The sequence below is a fragment of the Heterocephalus glaber genome, unplaced genomic scaffold, assembly GCF_053883595.1.
Source record: "Heterocephalus glaber isolate CG9 unplaced genomic scaffold, H.glaber_assembly_v1.0 deba00001479, whole genome shotgun sequence".
NCBI classification, from domain to species: Eukaryota; Metazoa; Chordata; class Mammalia; order Rodentia; family Bathyergidae; genus Heterocephalus; species Heterocephalus glaber.
In genome coordinates, this window is record NW_028258316.1 from 9,612,762 (window position 1) to 9,628,118 (window position 15,357).

The 15,357-nt window shown below is 41.7% G+C and overlaps 1 protein-coding gene and 1 pseudogene across 22 annotated transcripts in view; one reads left to right on the top strand and one right to left on the bottom strand.

Annotated features, from left to right (window-relative positions):
- The window catches only part of Mapkap1 (MAPK associated protein 1), a 233,563-nt gene that overhangs the window by 94,782 nt on the left and 123,424 nt on the right, over positions 1-15,357 (top strand). For all 22 annotated transcript variants that reach the window (XM_021262056.2, XM_004849373.3, XM_087183202.1 and 19 more), the window contains one exon: positions 8,746-8,918. In XM_021262056.2, coding sequence (XP_021117715.1) covers positions 8,746-8,918 — 173 coding nt within the window. The remainder of the gene's footprint in view (positions 1-8,745; positions 8,919-15,357) is intronic.
- On the bottom strand, positions 9,351-10,465 carry LOC110350173 (large ribosomal subunit protein eL8 pseudogene; annotated as a pseudogene).

Consider the following 15,357-nt stretch of genomic DNA (forward strand, 5'->3'; position numbering starts at 1 on the left):
CCTGGCTTAGACCAGATTTTTATTTGAAAACATTATTTTTGATGAAGTGAATTTCTTTAAATATCATCAGAGAGATGATCATTTGAGACTCCTAAACCACACCTGCATACTGTGTTATAACTACCAAGCCACTGGTAGAACACAGTACCCTTTGGCTTTGTTGAGGATGTTGGGGAGGAAGGTACTGGTAGAATAGAACTACAGCCCTTCCTTTAAGATAGCTTTACCTTTTAAGGCTAAAAATAACCCTTCTATCAATTTGCATCATTACACTGTCTGGATACACTGATGTATTTATTTCTGCATTAAGATTACGTATAATGATCTGCTTGTGCAGTTGTGACTAATGGAATAATGTTGCCTGCTTTTTGTCTCTTTAATTGCAGAAGCCAAGCTGCCTAATCCTTTGTCAGTTTCTTTCCTTTGGCAGGGAAATTGAACACTTAGCAACAGCTTTGAGATCTGATATTCAATTTATTATTGGCAAATCTTGATGTTAAGTAGCACAGCTAACTGAACCTTATGTCCATAAGACTTAATTCAGCTACCTCAGTTGATAATGGATAGTTCTTAATACAAGATTATCATCTATTATTCTTCCTGCTTCCTGTTTTAGAAACATATGTAATTTTGAAAGGCAAATATGATAGGCAGCAAATATATGTTATTTATATTAATGGAATCAGATAGAAAAATATCTGATATAGATGTACCTATTCTCATTCTGTGTTAGAAGTTATTTTAAATTTTGTGCTTTTTACATTTTATGAGCTAATTATTAATTAGATGACAGTTAATAATGATATTTAATGATTGGCATAAAGTCAATTTTCAGAAGAGTTTTTATAATATGTATCACAATCTATAAAACATTTATATCCTTTAACCCAGTAATCAACATCTAGGAATATGTTCATGGAATTTGATATAAAAGAATGTTATTTCTAATAGAACAGTGGAAACAATGTCCAATTCTGTTTTTTGTGGGGGGGGCGGGTACCCGGCATCAAATTCGGGACCTTGTGCTTGTGAGGCAGGCAGCAGAACCACTGAGCTAAATCCCTGGTCCCCAACAACTTCCAATTCTAACAGTGGCAAAATGGGTTGATGGTAGTTCCATATGGTATAATATACTGCAAGTGTTTAAAATCATGTATTTATGAATATTAACTATTCATTCCATTCCATCAATATGTGAAAGTAACTTCTTTATGTCAGGACCTGTTAGGTGCTCGGGACATTTCAGAAGAGAGGGTGTTCCTAAAATAGAAGAGGTGCATGCAGCCAGTTTGCCTGGGATAGGAAAAGTGGTAGATCTGGGGGGTCTATTTTGAAAGTCAGGCCAAGGGGTCCTTTCAGTTCAGAAAATGAACCCCAAACCTCTGGCATGTTCTAGGCTAGTAATGCCGAACCTTTTAGCTGCGGCACATGTGCCATACATTCGCCACTTCTGTTCTAGGCCCTAGTAGAATACAAAATGGATGAGACAGTCTTTCCCTTTATGTAGTTCAGTGGTGAGGGTAGGTGCAGAAAAAAAAAAGTGAAACTGTAAGGCTGTGGAAATCAAGTTGCTAGGGAGCAGAGAAAAGGGAATTATTTTGTTCTTCCACCTTCTTGGAAGAGAAGACATTTGAATTGAAGGGCAAAAAAAGACACATTTCCTGCTCAGTGATGGTATGCCAGGCATTTTATATATACCTTTTATTTGCCTTTCCAAGTGAGTAAATGGAGGTTCTGAGAGGTGAAGTTATTCTCCCAAAGTCAAAGGTCTAGCAGCTGAGGAAGTGGCAGAGAGCTAGGATTCAAACCTGGACCTAGCTGACTTGGGAGTCTGTGCTCTGAATTATTTTTCAGTATACTTTCTCAATGGGTCTTTGGGACCGGATTGTGAATTCTATTAACTGAGTTGGAATGCTAGCCCTGGGAGCAGAGGATCTGTCATATGTTGGTGACCGGCATGGTCTGTGACTTGACAAAAAGCATATGGTTGGCAATGAGGAGATAAAGTTGTGGAGAGAGGAGGGAATTTAGAAAAAAAGAGATAGTTGGGAGACTGTTGCAGAGGTGTCACTGAGAGATGGTGAAACCTGAACTGCAGCAGTGAGGTTAGGAAAGAGAAATATTTGAGAGACCTTTCAGGGGCATTTGGATACAGAGGATGAGACAGGAAAAGGAGATTGGGCTCCTAGCTTGGGTGGCAGAGTAGATGATGCAAGCCTTAACTAAGAACGAACATAGAATGAGGCAAGGTGAAGAAGGAATCTAGTCCTGGATCCCTTGCATTTGAGATTCAGGCTGCATTTGCAGAGCCATCAAGTCATGGAGGGGCCATGGGACCTGATCTCTAGAGTCTGCTTGGTCCTCATGAAGTGCACTTGTTCTGAAGAAGTACTTTGCTTTTTGTTCCAAACCCACACGGGGGGCTTTCCCTCATTTAGGGGCTGCTCTGGAAAGCGTTGTTCAACTTCAAGATTTTCAGTGCATTATAGAATTATTAAGTTTTTATTTTTCTTTGACAAAAATTACCCTGTCATAGGAAGGTATCTGAATTATATCTTCAACTTGTTATTGCAACAGCCTGTCATAGCACCTGGCACACACTTTTTTTTTTTTTTTGTAGTACTACTAGGGATGGAACCCAGGACCTCATCCATGCTAAGCAAGCTACATCCTCAGCCCAAATAGTATATTCTTAATGTTAGTTTTTTGTTTTGTTATGTTTTGTTTTGTTACCAGGGATCAAACTTGGGACCTTGCACTTTCAAGGCAGTCGGTGGAACCACTGAGCTAAATCCCCGGCCCCTCTTAGTGTTTGTTGATATCTTAACATAGGCTACATTTTCAATATTGAACTTTCCTCCTATCTAAAAGTCTTAAGCTTTGAATGGTAGTTACTCTTATTCTTTTACCTCCTTTTGTGTTTGTAATTACAGCATTTACTATCTTGTTTCTTACTGTAAAAGTAATACATATTCATTATAGAAAATGCAGACAAATATAAAGCAGAGAATTAAAATCATTCACAGTCCCATGTCTCAGAAGGAATTCCTGCCCACCCCTTGGTATACTGGTGCAATAGGGAAATATATTAGATGTATTCCTTAGACAAATGGTTCTGTCAGATGGAAGGGTAAATTTTTGCATTAAGAGGCCTTTGCCAATTCCCTTTGATTGTGTGATTGTTTCTTGGCTCTCATGATAGCCTGTACTTTAAGGCTTTTATCACACTGTACTGTGTAGACCTTTAGCAGCCCAGGAGTTTGGTGAGGGTTGGTCTGCATTGTGTCTCACTGGGCTTTGTCTTCAGATGTGGTGATTCAGCGGATATGTGTTGAATACACGTGTGACCTTGAAAGATAAAGCTGGGTCAATTTCCCTTATCTCTGTCTGCCCCCTCCCTTGTGCTCTAATTATGCCTTCATTTCCCCAATCCCATATTGGGGAACACATAAATTGCCGTGCAGTAAAACTGTATGACGTGATCTTTGTTTATTGCTAGTTGCTTTTTAATAGTTAGATGTTAGGAATATTGCTTGCCTTGATGTGTGATGAATACTTTTAATCCTTTGGTCACCTTATTTTTTTATAAGTTAATTACTTTCTATTATGTTGATGGATTGTTTTATGTTTTAGATGATTCCCTCTAAATATTACAACACTGGGACTATTAGATCGAGCTGACTGCCACCACCTTGAGCTTTTTCAGAGGAGGCTCCTTATTAAAAAATATATAATTTCAGGGTTTGTGCAAGGCACTTTTCTTTGTCATCACTGCCTCAAGATGGAATTAGAAGATTAAAAAGATAAAGCACTTCATTCATTTAATAAGTATCCGCCATATTTATTCTGATAGTTCCCCACACTTGCCATTTTCCTGTGAATAGAGGAGGACAAAGGGATCCATACTGTTAACTTGCTGCCTTCTTGCCTGAGAATCAGTGACTGCCCTGCAGCCAGCGACAGTGCACAGCTCCTCAGGGCTCATTCCTAACTCCTCCTGGAGCAGCAGCTCCCATCTCTGCTTCCTGTGGGAGGCTGCTCTAGACAGACCTTTGGCTGTTAGTGTGGAAAGAAGAGAAGAGGGGAGAATGTGGATTAATTACATTCAGAACAACTTTAGGGAAAGGAGGTGTAAAGTAGCAGCTTTGGAGTCATCCTCACGCCCGGTTGAGTACTGGCTCTTCTACCTTGACTATGGGATGTGGAACAGGCGACTGTAGCCTCAGAAGCCTTGGTTTTTCTCAGCTGTAACGTAAAGGTAATGGTAGAGCTCCTCTCTTGAAGTTATGGTAAGAATTACAGGAGATAATGCAGCCACATGTTTAGCTGAGTTTATTTAACAGTTCTAAGTGCCGGCTCTTGTTACAATAATCAATATTATTTTTAGGGCCCCTGTGGCACCTGTTTTTGGGCCTTGTGTGACTCTGTAAGAGGCGTGAGTAATAGGAATGGGTCTGATTTCAAAACTTACACCCTTTCTAGCATACAGCACCGCACTTCTGACACACTGTGCAGTCCATAAAGCAGATTTCCATTCGTCATCCCATTGAGTCTCCATGTCTTGAGATATTATATCCCTGAGGCCTCTCAACTCTACTTCTTCAGAAGGAAGAGAATGAAACAGAAATAAAAAGGGGGGAGCAGTGACAAGCAACTGGTCTGGGTATAAAAAAGAGACTCCCACTGTTTTAATTTGAACTCTCTACTTGCCTGACAGGGTCAAAACATTTGCTGTTTGGAAAAACTATAGCCAGTCATTGGAAGTACTGTTTCCAAGTAGAAGAGCTTGCATGGATGAGGAGAGAGAAAGAGAGAAAATGTTACATGGGAGAATTACTTCATTATTTTGCTGAGAGGAAGTATTGAGTTGATCTAATGTTAGGTGCTGGGTTATATGAGAAGTGAAACTCTTGTAAAAATATTTTTAAACTGACTATATATTTCCTTATCCTAGCTCTGACCTTTTTCATCGTAGAATGATAGAATTATTGAATGTGGAAGATGGAACCAGTGATTGCTCAGGTCCCTCCATTTCCTTCTGTGAGCAGCAAACAGGGCTGTAAGGAAGGGCAAGATGGGTGGAGAAAGAGGCAAGAGGTGTCCTGGTAGTCACTTGGAGCACTCATACATTCATTTTTTAATTTAGTAACCTTTTTTGTTGCTGGTTTAGTTGGTTTTTGTTTTTGAGATTGGGTCTTGTTATATGCTGTCCGGGCTGGTCTCAAATCCTTGAGCTCAAAGATCCTCCTGCCTCAGCCTCTTGAGTTGGTGGGAGTATAGATGGACACACACCACATCTGGTTTAGCAGATTTTTTTTTTTTGGAGAGTCTTCAATGTGCCAGACACAGTATTACCTATCATATGTGATACATTAAACAAACACATAATCCCTGCCGTCGTGGAAGTTCAGAGGCTCGTGGGGAAGGCATACATTGAAGATGAACAGAAATTTATAATCTTAAATTGTTGAGCACTGTGAAGGAAATGAACAGAATGTGTGTGAGAGAATAACTGTGAGAGGGGCCTTTCCCATAGCATTTTCAGTGATGGTTTCTCTGAGTAGGAGTCATATGAGCTGAACCTAGAATAATCATAGTAAACAGGAACCTTTACCAGGAGTCTTATGGATTTAGTAACCTGCCCAGGACTGCACACAGAGGATGGTCAGGCCTGCAGAGTTAGGGAAGAGCCTTCCAGACATGCTGAGGAGCACCTAGTAAGACCTTGAAGGTGGGAGAGGCAAGCAGGGGCACACACACACACACACACACACACACACACACACACACCGGTGCATTTGGAGTAGGTGATGATGGGGAGGTGAGCAGGGCCAATTGTACAGTGCCTGCAGGTGAAACCTGATGATATTTTGGTGGCAGTGGAGATGCAGAGAACTGGGATGATTTTGAAATATGTATTTTTCTACTCTTCATTGAGATATAGCACTAACATTCACCATTTCAACCATTTTAAGTACACAATTCTATGGTTTTTAATATATTCACAATATTATAAAACTATTGCCATTATCCAGTCCCAGAACATTTCTATCATCCCTAAATGAAGCCCCATATCTCCCAACTCCCCACTCGCCCTGGCTACTAACATTACTCTGCTGGCATTCTCTGTGGATTTGCCTGTTCTGGATATTTCCTATACATGGTTCATACCGTAGCTGGACTTTTACATCTGGTTTCTCTTTCTTAGCGTAGTGTTTCCAAGGTTCATCCATGTTGCAGCATGTATCAGTTCATTCCTTTTTATGGCTAATATTTCATTATGTGGACTTTTGTTTATCCACTCATCAGTTAATGGACATTTGAGTTGTTTTCATTCTTTGGCTATTATAAATAATGCCACTATGGGTCAGCTGTAGGGGCATGTGCTTGTAATCCTAGCACTTAGGGGAGGCTGAGGTAGGAGGGTCACAAATTTGAGTCCTGCCTGGGCAACTTAGTGAGGCCTTGTCTTAAAAGGGGTGGCATTATAGCTCAGTGGAAGAGCATCCCTGAATTTGATCTCGAGTACTGTACTCCCCCCCCCCAAAAAGCTGCTATCAGCAAGTTTTTACGTGAATGTATGTTTTCCCTTTTTTTGAAGATATACACTAGAGTAGAATTGCTGTCATGTGGTAACTATGTTTAATGTTTTGAGAAACCAACAAACTGTTGTACACAATTGATGCACCACTTCAGGCATCTTTGTTGTGTTGTGTGGGGGTATTTTTAATTACAGTGTTGCTATCCTGGTATGTATGAAGTGGTATCTCATGATTTTAATTTGCATTATGATTAACGATATTGAATGCCCTTTCATGTGTTTATTGGCTATTTGTATATTTTTTTTCTGGAGAAATGTCAGCTCAGATTCTTTGCCGGTGTTTTAATGAGATTGTCTTTTTATGTTGAGTTGTGAGAGTGCTTAATATTCTAGACAGTAACCCCTTATCAGATACATGATTTGCAGATATGTCCTGCCATTCTGCGAGTTATCTTTTCACTTTCTTGATGGTGTCCTTTAGTCAAAAAAGTGTTTAATTTTGATGAAGTTTAATATATTCATTTTATTGTTTATGCTTTGAGTGTCATTTTAAAGGTATCGTTGCTTAATCCAAAGTCACAAGCATTTACATTGGTGCATTTTGAAATAATATTTATATATGATGTGAGGTTTGTGTGGGGCTGTTTGTTGTCCCAGCATCATTTGGTCAAAAGACTCTTCTTCCCATGTCCAAGTATCTTTTGGAAGTAGACACACTAGAACTTACTAGTGGAAGTAGACAGGCGGTATGAGTTAAAAAGGAGGGGAGGGGGGTAGTGGGGATGGAACTCAGGGCCTTTGCACTGAGCTACATCCCAGCCCTTCTTATTTTGAGACAAGGCCTCGCTAAATCTCTAAGTTGCCTAGGTAGGGCTTGCACTTGTGCTCCTCCTGCCTCAGCCTCCCAGAGTGGTGAAATTATAGGCCTGCAGCAGTAGGTCCAGCAAGTCAACATTATTTACTCAAGCAGCTGGTGTAATGGTGAAAGGACTGGAATGAGGGAGCTATTGTAACTTGAGGTGGGGGGTTGAGGGACAGTGAAATGCTCCAATTTGACCTTGTGGCCTTTGACACTTTTCCACATACTGCATGGTGGGCATATTTGAGGGTGGGAAAGAAGACTGAGAAGCAAGAAGACTAAGCTCAAGTCTTCAGTGAAGGACAGGAATGGCCAAAAGTTTGGTGCATAACAGAAACAGAAAGGTGGAGGAAGAGGTTAGTGTAGGTGCATGTTTTAGGCCTCAAAGAAACAGCAATTTTCATAAGAAAGGGGAAGTTACAGTTTGAAAGTGTTAGTAGGGACATGAATACCCACTTCACCTCCTGGCCCTGGAGATTTGGGTTTATAAAAAGAGAAAAAGGAGATCTGGCTATGGTGGCATACCTGTAACTCCAGCTACTTCGAAGGCTGAGGGAAGAGGATTGCAAATTTGAGGCTAGCCTTGCAACATAACACATCTTTAAAACATAACACATCTTTAAAAAAAAAAAAAAGAAAAAGGGTCATCCTTTGAGAGAGCAGCAGAGAAAGTAGTATTCTCAACAAACAGCAGGATTTGACTAAGGCACAAAGTTGGAGGGAATTGTTTTTAGAAGCAGCTTTAGATTTATGGACATTTGCTGACTAGTGCAGGAGTTTCAGAGGGCAGAGGGAAGGTATGGCAGGGGAGAAGCAGGGATGTGTGGAGCAGTGTGGGGATGGGCAAGGATAGAGGACAAAGGACCCATGTGTGGTCCTGAAGTCAGCAGCTGTACTGCAAAATGGACCTAGCCCCAGCAATCTCTGCAAAGGCAGGCACCCAGTTCCAGTGCAAATGCTTTCCTTCCCCAGAGACTATGGCACCCTCAGGCAGCTGTCTCAGCCCCTCAAGGCAGGATCCGGGCATTTCCAGTGAGGGCAGGTCTCATGGTGACATCTGCAAGGTCTCACTGAGTTAGGAGCAAAGCTTGACACCGAGCATCAACTGTGCTCACCACTCTTACTTGTCCATCTTAGATGTAATGCTCATTTACCTTCCTACTGGCAGAGCTGGGTCCATTGGTCCATGGACTCACTTTGGAACCATTCTAGACTCAGAGCAGGTCTGTGCAGAACGGATGAGCACTGGCTGTGCGCTCCCCAGCCGGGAGAGCAGGGACTGGGCCCAGTGGGGCAGCGTGACTGCGCTGTGTGCTTTGCTCTCATGCGTGTGCTCTGTCCACAGGGTCATGTAGGCACAACTGCAACTAAGAAGATCGATGTCTACCTCCCCTTGCACTCGAGCCAGGACAGACTGCTGCCAATGACCGTGGTGACAATGGCCAGCGCCAGGGTGCAGGACCTCATTGGGCTCATCTGTTGGCAGTATACAAGCGAAGGACGGGAGCCGAAGCTCAAGTAATCCTTTCTCTTATTGGCTACTCTAGTTTCTGTTGGCCTCCTGGCCACCAGAGCTGCATTCTTGGCCAAGTCAGTCTTTCTAAGAGGCCTTGGCCTGGGAACCAGACCTCTGCACTGAGCCAGCTAAGGGTGCTCACCCGATCACGGACCTGTGTAGCTCAGGCTCACCTCACAGGATCTGCCTGCAGAGTGAACTTACAAGGTTAGAAATCGAGACGTGACGTGAGAAAATGAATTTTAATGATTTCCAAGCCCTTTTGTGATACCTACTGATAAAGCACCATGGGATGTAACGGGAAGGAACTGATGTTTGTTGAGGACCAGCTGTCACTAGGCTGGGCACTTCATACCTGGTGTCTGGTTTGATTCTCCCAGCTCCCTGTAAGATGTGTGTTGTGATCCTCTGTCTGTAGAGGGGACCACTCAGGGTCAGAGGGTTGTTACTCGCTGAAGGTTTCTCCAAGGGGAGATGGCCGAGGTGGGATTGGAATCCAGATCTGTCTGACACCAAGTTTGTTGCATTATTTCCTTTTGCTGTCTATAGCATTTTGGTCTAGATTTTAGTTGTTGTTGTTTTTTTTCCTGGGTTAAGGATGATTTATTATTTTTATGTACAGAAAACTCAAGAGTATACTTAGCCAGTTTAGTGGCAAGTTCTTTAGCCTTTGCCTTTTCCAGCTTGGTGATGTGAGCCACTGATTTGGGATCCAGGACATTGCCTCCTCCGTGAAGCTAGAGCTCATCATATCTGTCATTTGTAGTTGGTCCTGATTGCTTCCACCAGCTTAGCCAGAACGCCTTTGTCTTCCAAGTTGACTTGTGTGAAGGCAACAGTGGTGCACATCTTTCTGTGAATTAGATGCCCCAGCCTGACCTTCCCCTTGATGATATAGTAAGGGACCCCCATCTTGCAACATAGGGCAGGCAGGGGCTGGGGATTTAGCTCAGTGGTTCTGGCGCCTGCCTTGCAAGCACAAGGTCCCGAGTTCGATCCCCAGTACAAAAACAAAAAAACAAGACATAGGGCAGGCAGGAACACAGCTAGCTCAATGGGGTCCACGTCGTGTGTGATCGCCACTAGCTGAGCCTTCTTGTTGTCTACCAGAGTAGTCACAGTTTTAACACCTGCTCTGAGGACTGGTGGTCTCTTAGTGGGGACATCCCCTTTGCCAGAAGCTTTCTTCTCAGCCCGGGCCAACAGCTTCAGTTTCTTCTCTTGCTTCGTCTCTGGTCTGTACTTATGGGCGAGCTTAAGCAGCTGGATAGCTGTTTGGTGGTCCAAGGTGTGGGTGAACTGGTTAATCACAGGAGGTACCTTCAGCCGCTTATACAGGATAGCCCTCTGCCACTGTAGCCGGATGTAGCAGGGCCATTTGACAAAGCGGGTGAGGTCTCTCTTGGGCTGGATGTCCTGTCCAATGCCAACATTCTTTGGCCTCTTTTCAAACAGGATTTACCAACTTCGTGGCCTCCTGCTTCTTCACCACAGCAGGAGCTGGGGCCACCTTCTTCCCCTTGGCCTTCTTCCCTTTCGGCATCTTGAGTGGCTGACAGAAAGAGCTGGATTTTAGTTTTATTATCTGTCAGTAACTAAAGTTTTCTCTCAGTCACTAGGCTCTATTCCTCATTAGACAGTTTTATTAAGAATGTTGTTTGAGGGGCCAGGGATTTAGCTCAGTGGTTTCGCCGCCTGCTGCACAAGTGCAAGGACCCGAGTTCGATCCCCAGTACCAAAAAAAAAAAAAAAAAAAAGAATGTTGTTTGAAAGCAGAATCTCTGCCTACACATTCCAACTTGAACGTTGACATGTTCACAAAGGGGCCATAGTTCCTATGTCTTGCAGCTCTGATTTGAACATGTTACATTCCCGACAGCTTGAACCACTGATGGTATATGCATGACTGTCCCATTACCCAACTTTTTACTAATTTTATTAATAAAAAGACTGTTAAAAGTGATTGGATCCATTTGTACCACCAATGGTACAAGCCGCCCAATGGGACAGTCATGCAGGTACCACAGTGGTTTAAGTCTGGGAACATGCTGAAGTGCTTTGTTGCACTGGCTCTTCCCTACTAGAATTTCTTCCCTGACAGGCATCCTCTTCTAGTTTTCCACACTGTTTCCAGCCGTACGGTTTGGAATCTATGCGGAAGATGAATTCTCAGTGAAACTTACTCTTGGCCTCTTCTATTTTCAGAGTTAGCATGAGTCAGTTAGCTTTAGTTTATCTTTTTCTTTAGGTACATTAAATTTGCACAAAAAATTATCCCTTCAAGTTCTTACTGACATTGTGCTCCATTTTGCCTGAATAAATGTGCACGTACAGATCATCTGTATTGCTGTGGTGGCAACAGAAAGCCTTTCCGACCAAGTCACCACCTAGGCTCAGACTAGGGTAGACTCAACCGCTCTCCTCAAGGCTGAGCTGTGATGTTGACCCTTTTCAGCATGAAGTGGGAACCAGGAAACAGAAAAGGGAGCCATGGTACTAATAACTTTATAATTTGATTTAATTCTTAAAATGTTGCTTAGTGCAGGCATGGAAACTTAGAAGTAAAGGAACTTGCCCAGGGTTACCCAGCTACTAAAGTAATAGAGACAGGAGCTGAACTGTGACTATATTTTACAGCTGAGGAAACTAAACTTAGGCTAAATCACTATCTTCAACCACATAGCAAGTAGTGGAATTAGCATTTAAACCCAGTAAACTCTGACTCCAGAACCCCAGTTCTTCACTGGTATACTTCCTACCTAGGACTTTGATACTGAAATGTTTATTGAGTTCCCCCTTATGATAGCACTGTCTTAGATCTGAAAATATAGAAGTGAAAAGGGCAGATCAGGCCATCAAGGACCATACCATCCAAGGTAAACAGCAGTAACAGTACAGCACAATTAACGTACAAGTCAGGTGCTTTGAAAAGATCTAGCCCCATATTTGGAGGTGAACACAAAGACCTGGAAAGCTCCCTTGATCAGAAGACATCTAAACTGAAACCTGAAGGAGAAGTAAGAAAGGTCATGCAGAGAGGTTGAAAGGAGGGTTTTTAAACAGAAATAAGCATGGACCTCTAGTTAAATGGTCTTTTAGGTTCACACTTTAAATTCCATGTTCTGCTGTAGTATGTAGTAACAGCAAATGAAATATGTTATAGACATATACATGTTAAGTACCAGGGGATAGGATTTCAGGAACACAATTCAACCTTGTAACACCACTTTTACCTAGTTGATAAACCCTTCTTACTACATTTTCTCCACTCACATTACTAGTGTGATAATAGTGAAAACTGGAAGCAGCCCAGTCGTCCTCCACCAGGTGAATGATGAAACACTGTGGTCATCTAGCCGTACAATGCAGGGTGCTCAGCAGTAAAATAGGATTAGATGCTGATACATGTAGCAACTCAGATGGGTTCTCTTGGAGAAAAAGACAATCTGAGAAGTATGCATACCATATGATTTCACTTATGTCACAACCCCAAAATGACAAAAGTACAGAGACAGAGAATGTTGCATAATTGCAGGGGACGAGGAACAGTGCTGGAGAAGAGAGCAACTATGAAATGGTAGTAAAAAGGTGTTCAAGGGCCAAGGATTTAGCTCAGTGGTTTCGCTGCCTGCTGCACAGGCGCAAAGACCCAAGTTCCATCCCCAGTACCAAAAAAAAGGTGTTCTGTTGTGCTGAAACAGTGCAGTAGTCTGGTGATGGTTACAGAAATCTATACATCCAGTTGAATGTATAGAGCTACACACACAAGTGAGTGCATGTACAAACTGGTGAAAACAGAGCTATAGTCTTGTTAACAGTATTGTGCCAATGCCAGTTTCCCTGATCTTGATATCAGACTATAATAATTATGAGATAGTTCATTCTCTCTCTCCCCCCCTCCCCCCTCCCCCCCTTCTCTCTTCTCTCCTCTCTCCTCTTCCCTTTCTCTCCTCTCTCTCCTCTCTCTCTCTTGTTCAGACTGGCCTTGAACTCACTGTGAAGCCCTGGCTGGCCTTGAATTCACAGTGATCTTCCTTCCTCAGCCTTCCCTGAGTGCTATGATTACAGGCATGTGCCTCTATGCCCTGCTTCATTCTCTTAACAGCGGTTTTGTAAAAAGTTTTAAATGTCAGTAAACTTCAATTCATCGATGTTTTCTTTCATGAATTGTGCTTTTGGAGTTTTATCTAAAAAGTCATCACCAAATCAAGTCATCTATGTTATCTTCTAGAATTTTTATGATTTTTATGCTTACATTTAGATCTATGAGCCTGGCTGGGGAGAAGGACCAGTGAGTGGTATAACCCTTGCCTAGCATGTCCCAGCAACAAATCCCTGGGTGGGTTTAATCCCTCCCACCATAAAATCAATTAATCTCTGCTCCAATTTAAGTTAATTTTTAGGGAGGTGTCAAGTCTGTGTCTAGATTCCGTATAGTTGAATGTCAACATCTGGTTTCTCCAGCAACATTTGTTAAAAGTTTGTCTTTTTTCCGTTGAATTGCCTTTGCTCCTGTGTCTTAAGATGAGTAGACTTCTTTTTTGTGGATCTATTTCTGGCATATAAGATTCTTAAAAACATTCTTTAATTTATATTTCTCCATTAGATTCCAAAATGAAACAATATCTTTTAAGTAACACCCATTTGTGAGAGAAAAATAAAATTCAGTGAGGTTTTATCCTGTCATGAATTTGAGATATACACCTGCTCTTTACACAAAACCACATTTACTCTGCTTCATAGATAATTTAAAGGATTTTCAAGTGTAATTTTGACTATTCCCATTTTTTATGGGAGACTTGAGTCATATATTATGACTGTCTTGTATACTAGAATGGCCCTTCCTTGCCTTCTTCCTTTCAGTTGTCCCTCAGGCATTTAGCATAATTTCACTAGTCTCTAATTTACTTAGCTATTTATCAGGCTACTGATAGGTGAGCCACTAAAAGCCTGAAGAGTTTGCTGTGGTCCAGAGCAGGAGTAGTAGTGTGCCTTGGAGATTATTGCTATGCTCAGAGAGTGGAAGTTTCAGGCTATAGAGCAGTGCTGTCCAAAAGAAATACTGTATAATGCAAGCTGCAAATGTTAGCACATTTTGCAATTTTTAAATTTCTAGTAATTGAAGTTTTAAAAATTAATAAAGGGTGAAATTAATTTTTCTAATATATTTTATTATAGCCAAGCTATGTCATTTCAGTGTGTAGTCAATATGCAGTTATTGATGAAATATGTAATGTTCTTGTTTTGATCGTAAGTCTTACTATCTGGTGTTTATCTACAATTGACAGCACAGCTCCGTTCACAGTATGGCCACCTGTAGTGTGTGGCCACCATATTGGGCTGGGTAGTATACACCAGGGCTTGGCGTAACCATGCCATGGCAATCACCATTCTGTGGCGCATTCACTTCTTACTAATGTAGCCATGGCTGTCAAGAGCCCTTGGGAAACGTCAGTGGAGTTTGTGGGTAGTTTATGTCATTAAGTATCAAACTTCATTTTAATATTTTCATAGAAGCTCTCTAAATATGTGAACATGTTTGCTGCGTTTTGTTTGTTTGTTTGTTTGTTTGTTTGTTTTTTGAGATGGAGTCTTGCTGTGTTGCCCAAGCTGACCTCAGACTCAGTCTGCCTGCCTCAGCCTCCTGAGTAGCTGGGATCTCACGTGTACCACCATACCCAGATTTTTGTCTGTCTCTTTAGCAGAGTACAACACATCCATTAAAAGTGTGAGCTACAATACCATAGTTTCTGTTTTAAATCTGATGTTAAGACTTACAAGCAAGATGATCTTGGATGAACTACTTAAGCCCCATGTGATATGGTTTTCTCGTGTGTAAAATGAGGTGGAAACTATCTGAGTAGTTATGAAAATGAAATGAGTAAATACATGGCAGATCCTCACTAAATGTTCCTTTCTCCTGCTGCTAAATATTATAACTACAGCCCACTTCTACTATAATTAATACTAGTATTATTTCAGCAATAGTAGGGTAAGTTGTCCTTTCTAGATGATTTGAATAATTGCCCAATCCTGTGATGCTCTGATGCCCTGCAGGCTTACAACAGTTTTAGGAATGTTTGACTTTACATTATGTTTCCAGACAACTTTGCTGTTTGCATTTTTTGTATGTTCTTCATGGCTCCCTTTTGCATTGTCTGCATGTACACCTGTATCTACTCTTCTCCCATTTCTACGTTACTGCTTCTGCTTTATGTTCCTTAGCATCATCACTGAGAATCATTTGCCTAAATAATAACAGCTTAAGCGTCCCTTCCCCTTCTGCTGGCTCCCAGCCGAGCTATGCGTCTGTGTTGTAAGGCTTCACATTCTTTAACTGGCAGTGATAGCCTATCTGCTTTTTTTTTTTCCCCAGTTAGAAATACCTTTCTTCTTCTCTTGATTTCCTGCTTAATCTATCTGTTCATCCCTCCTCCCTCA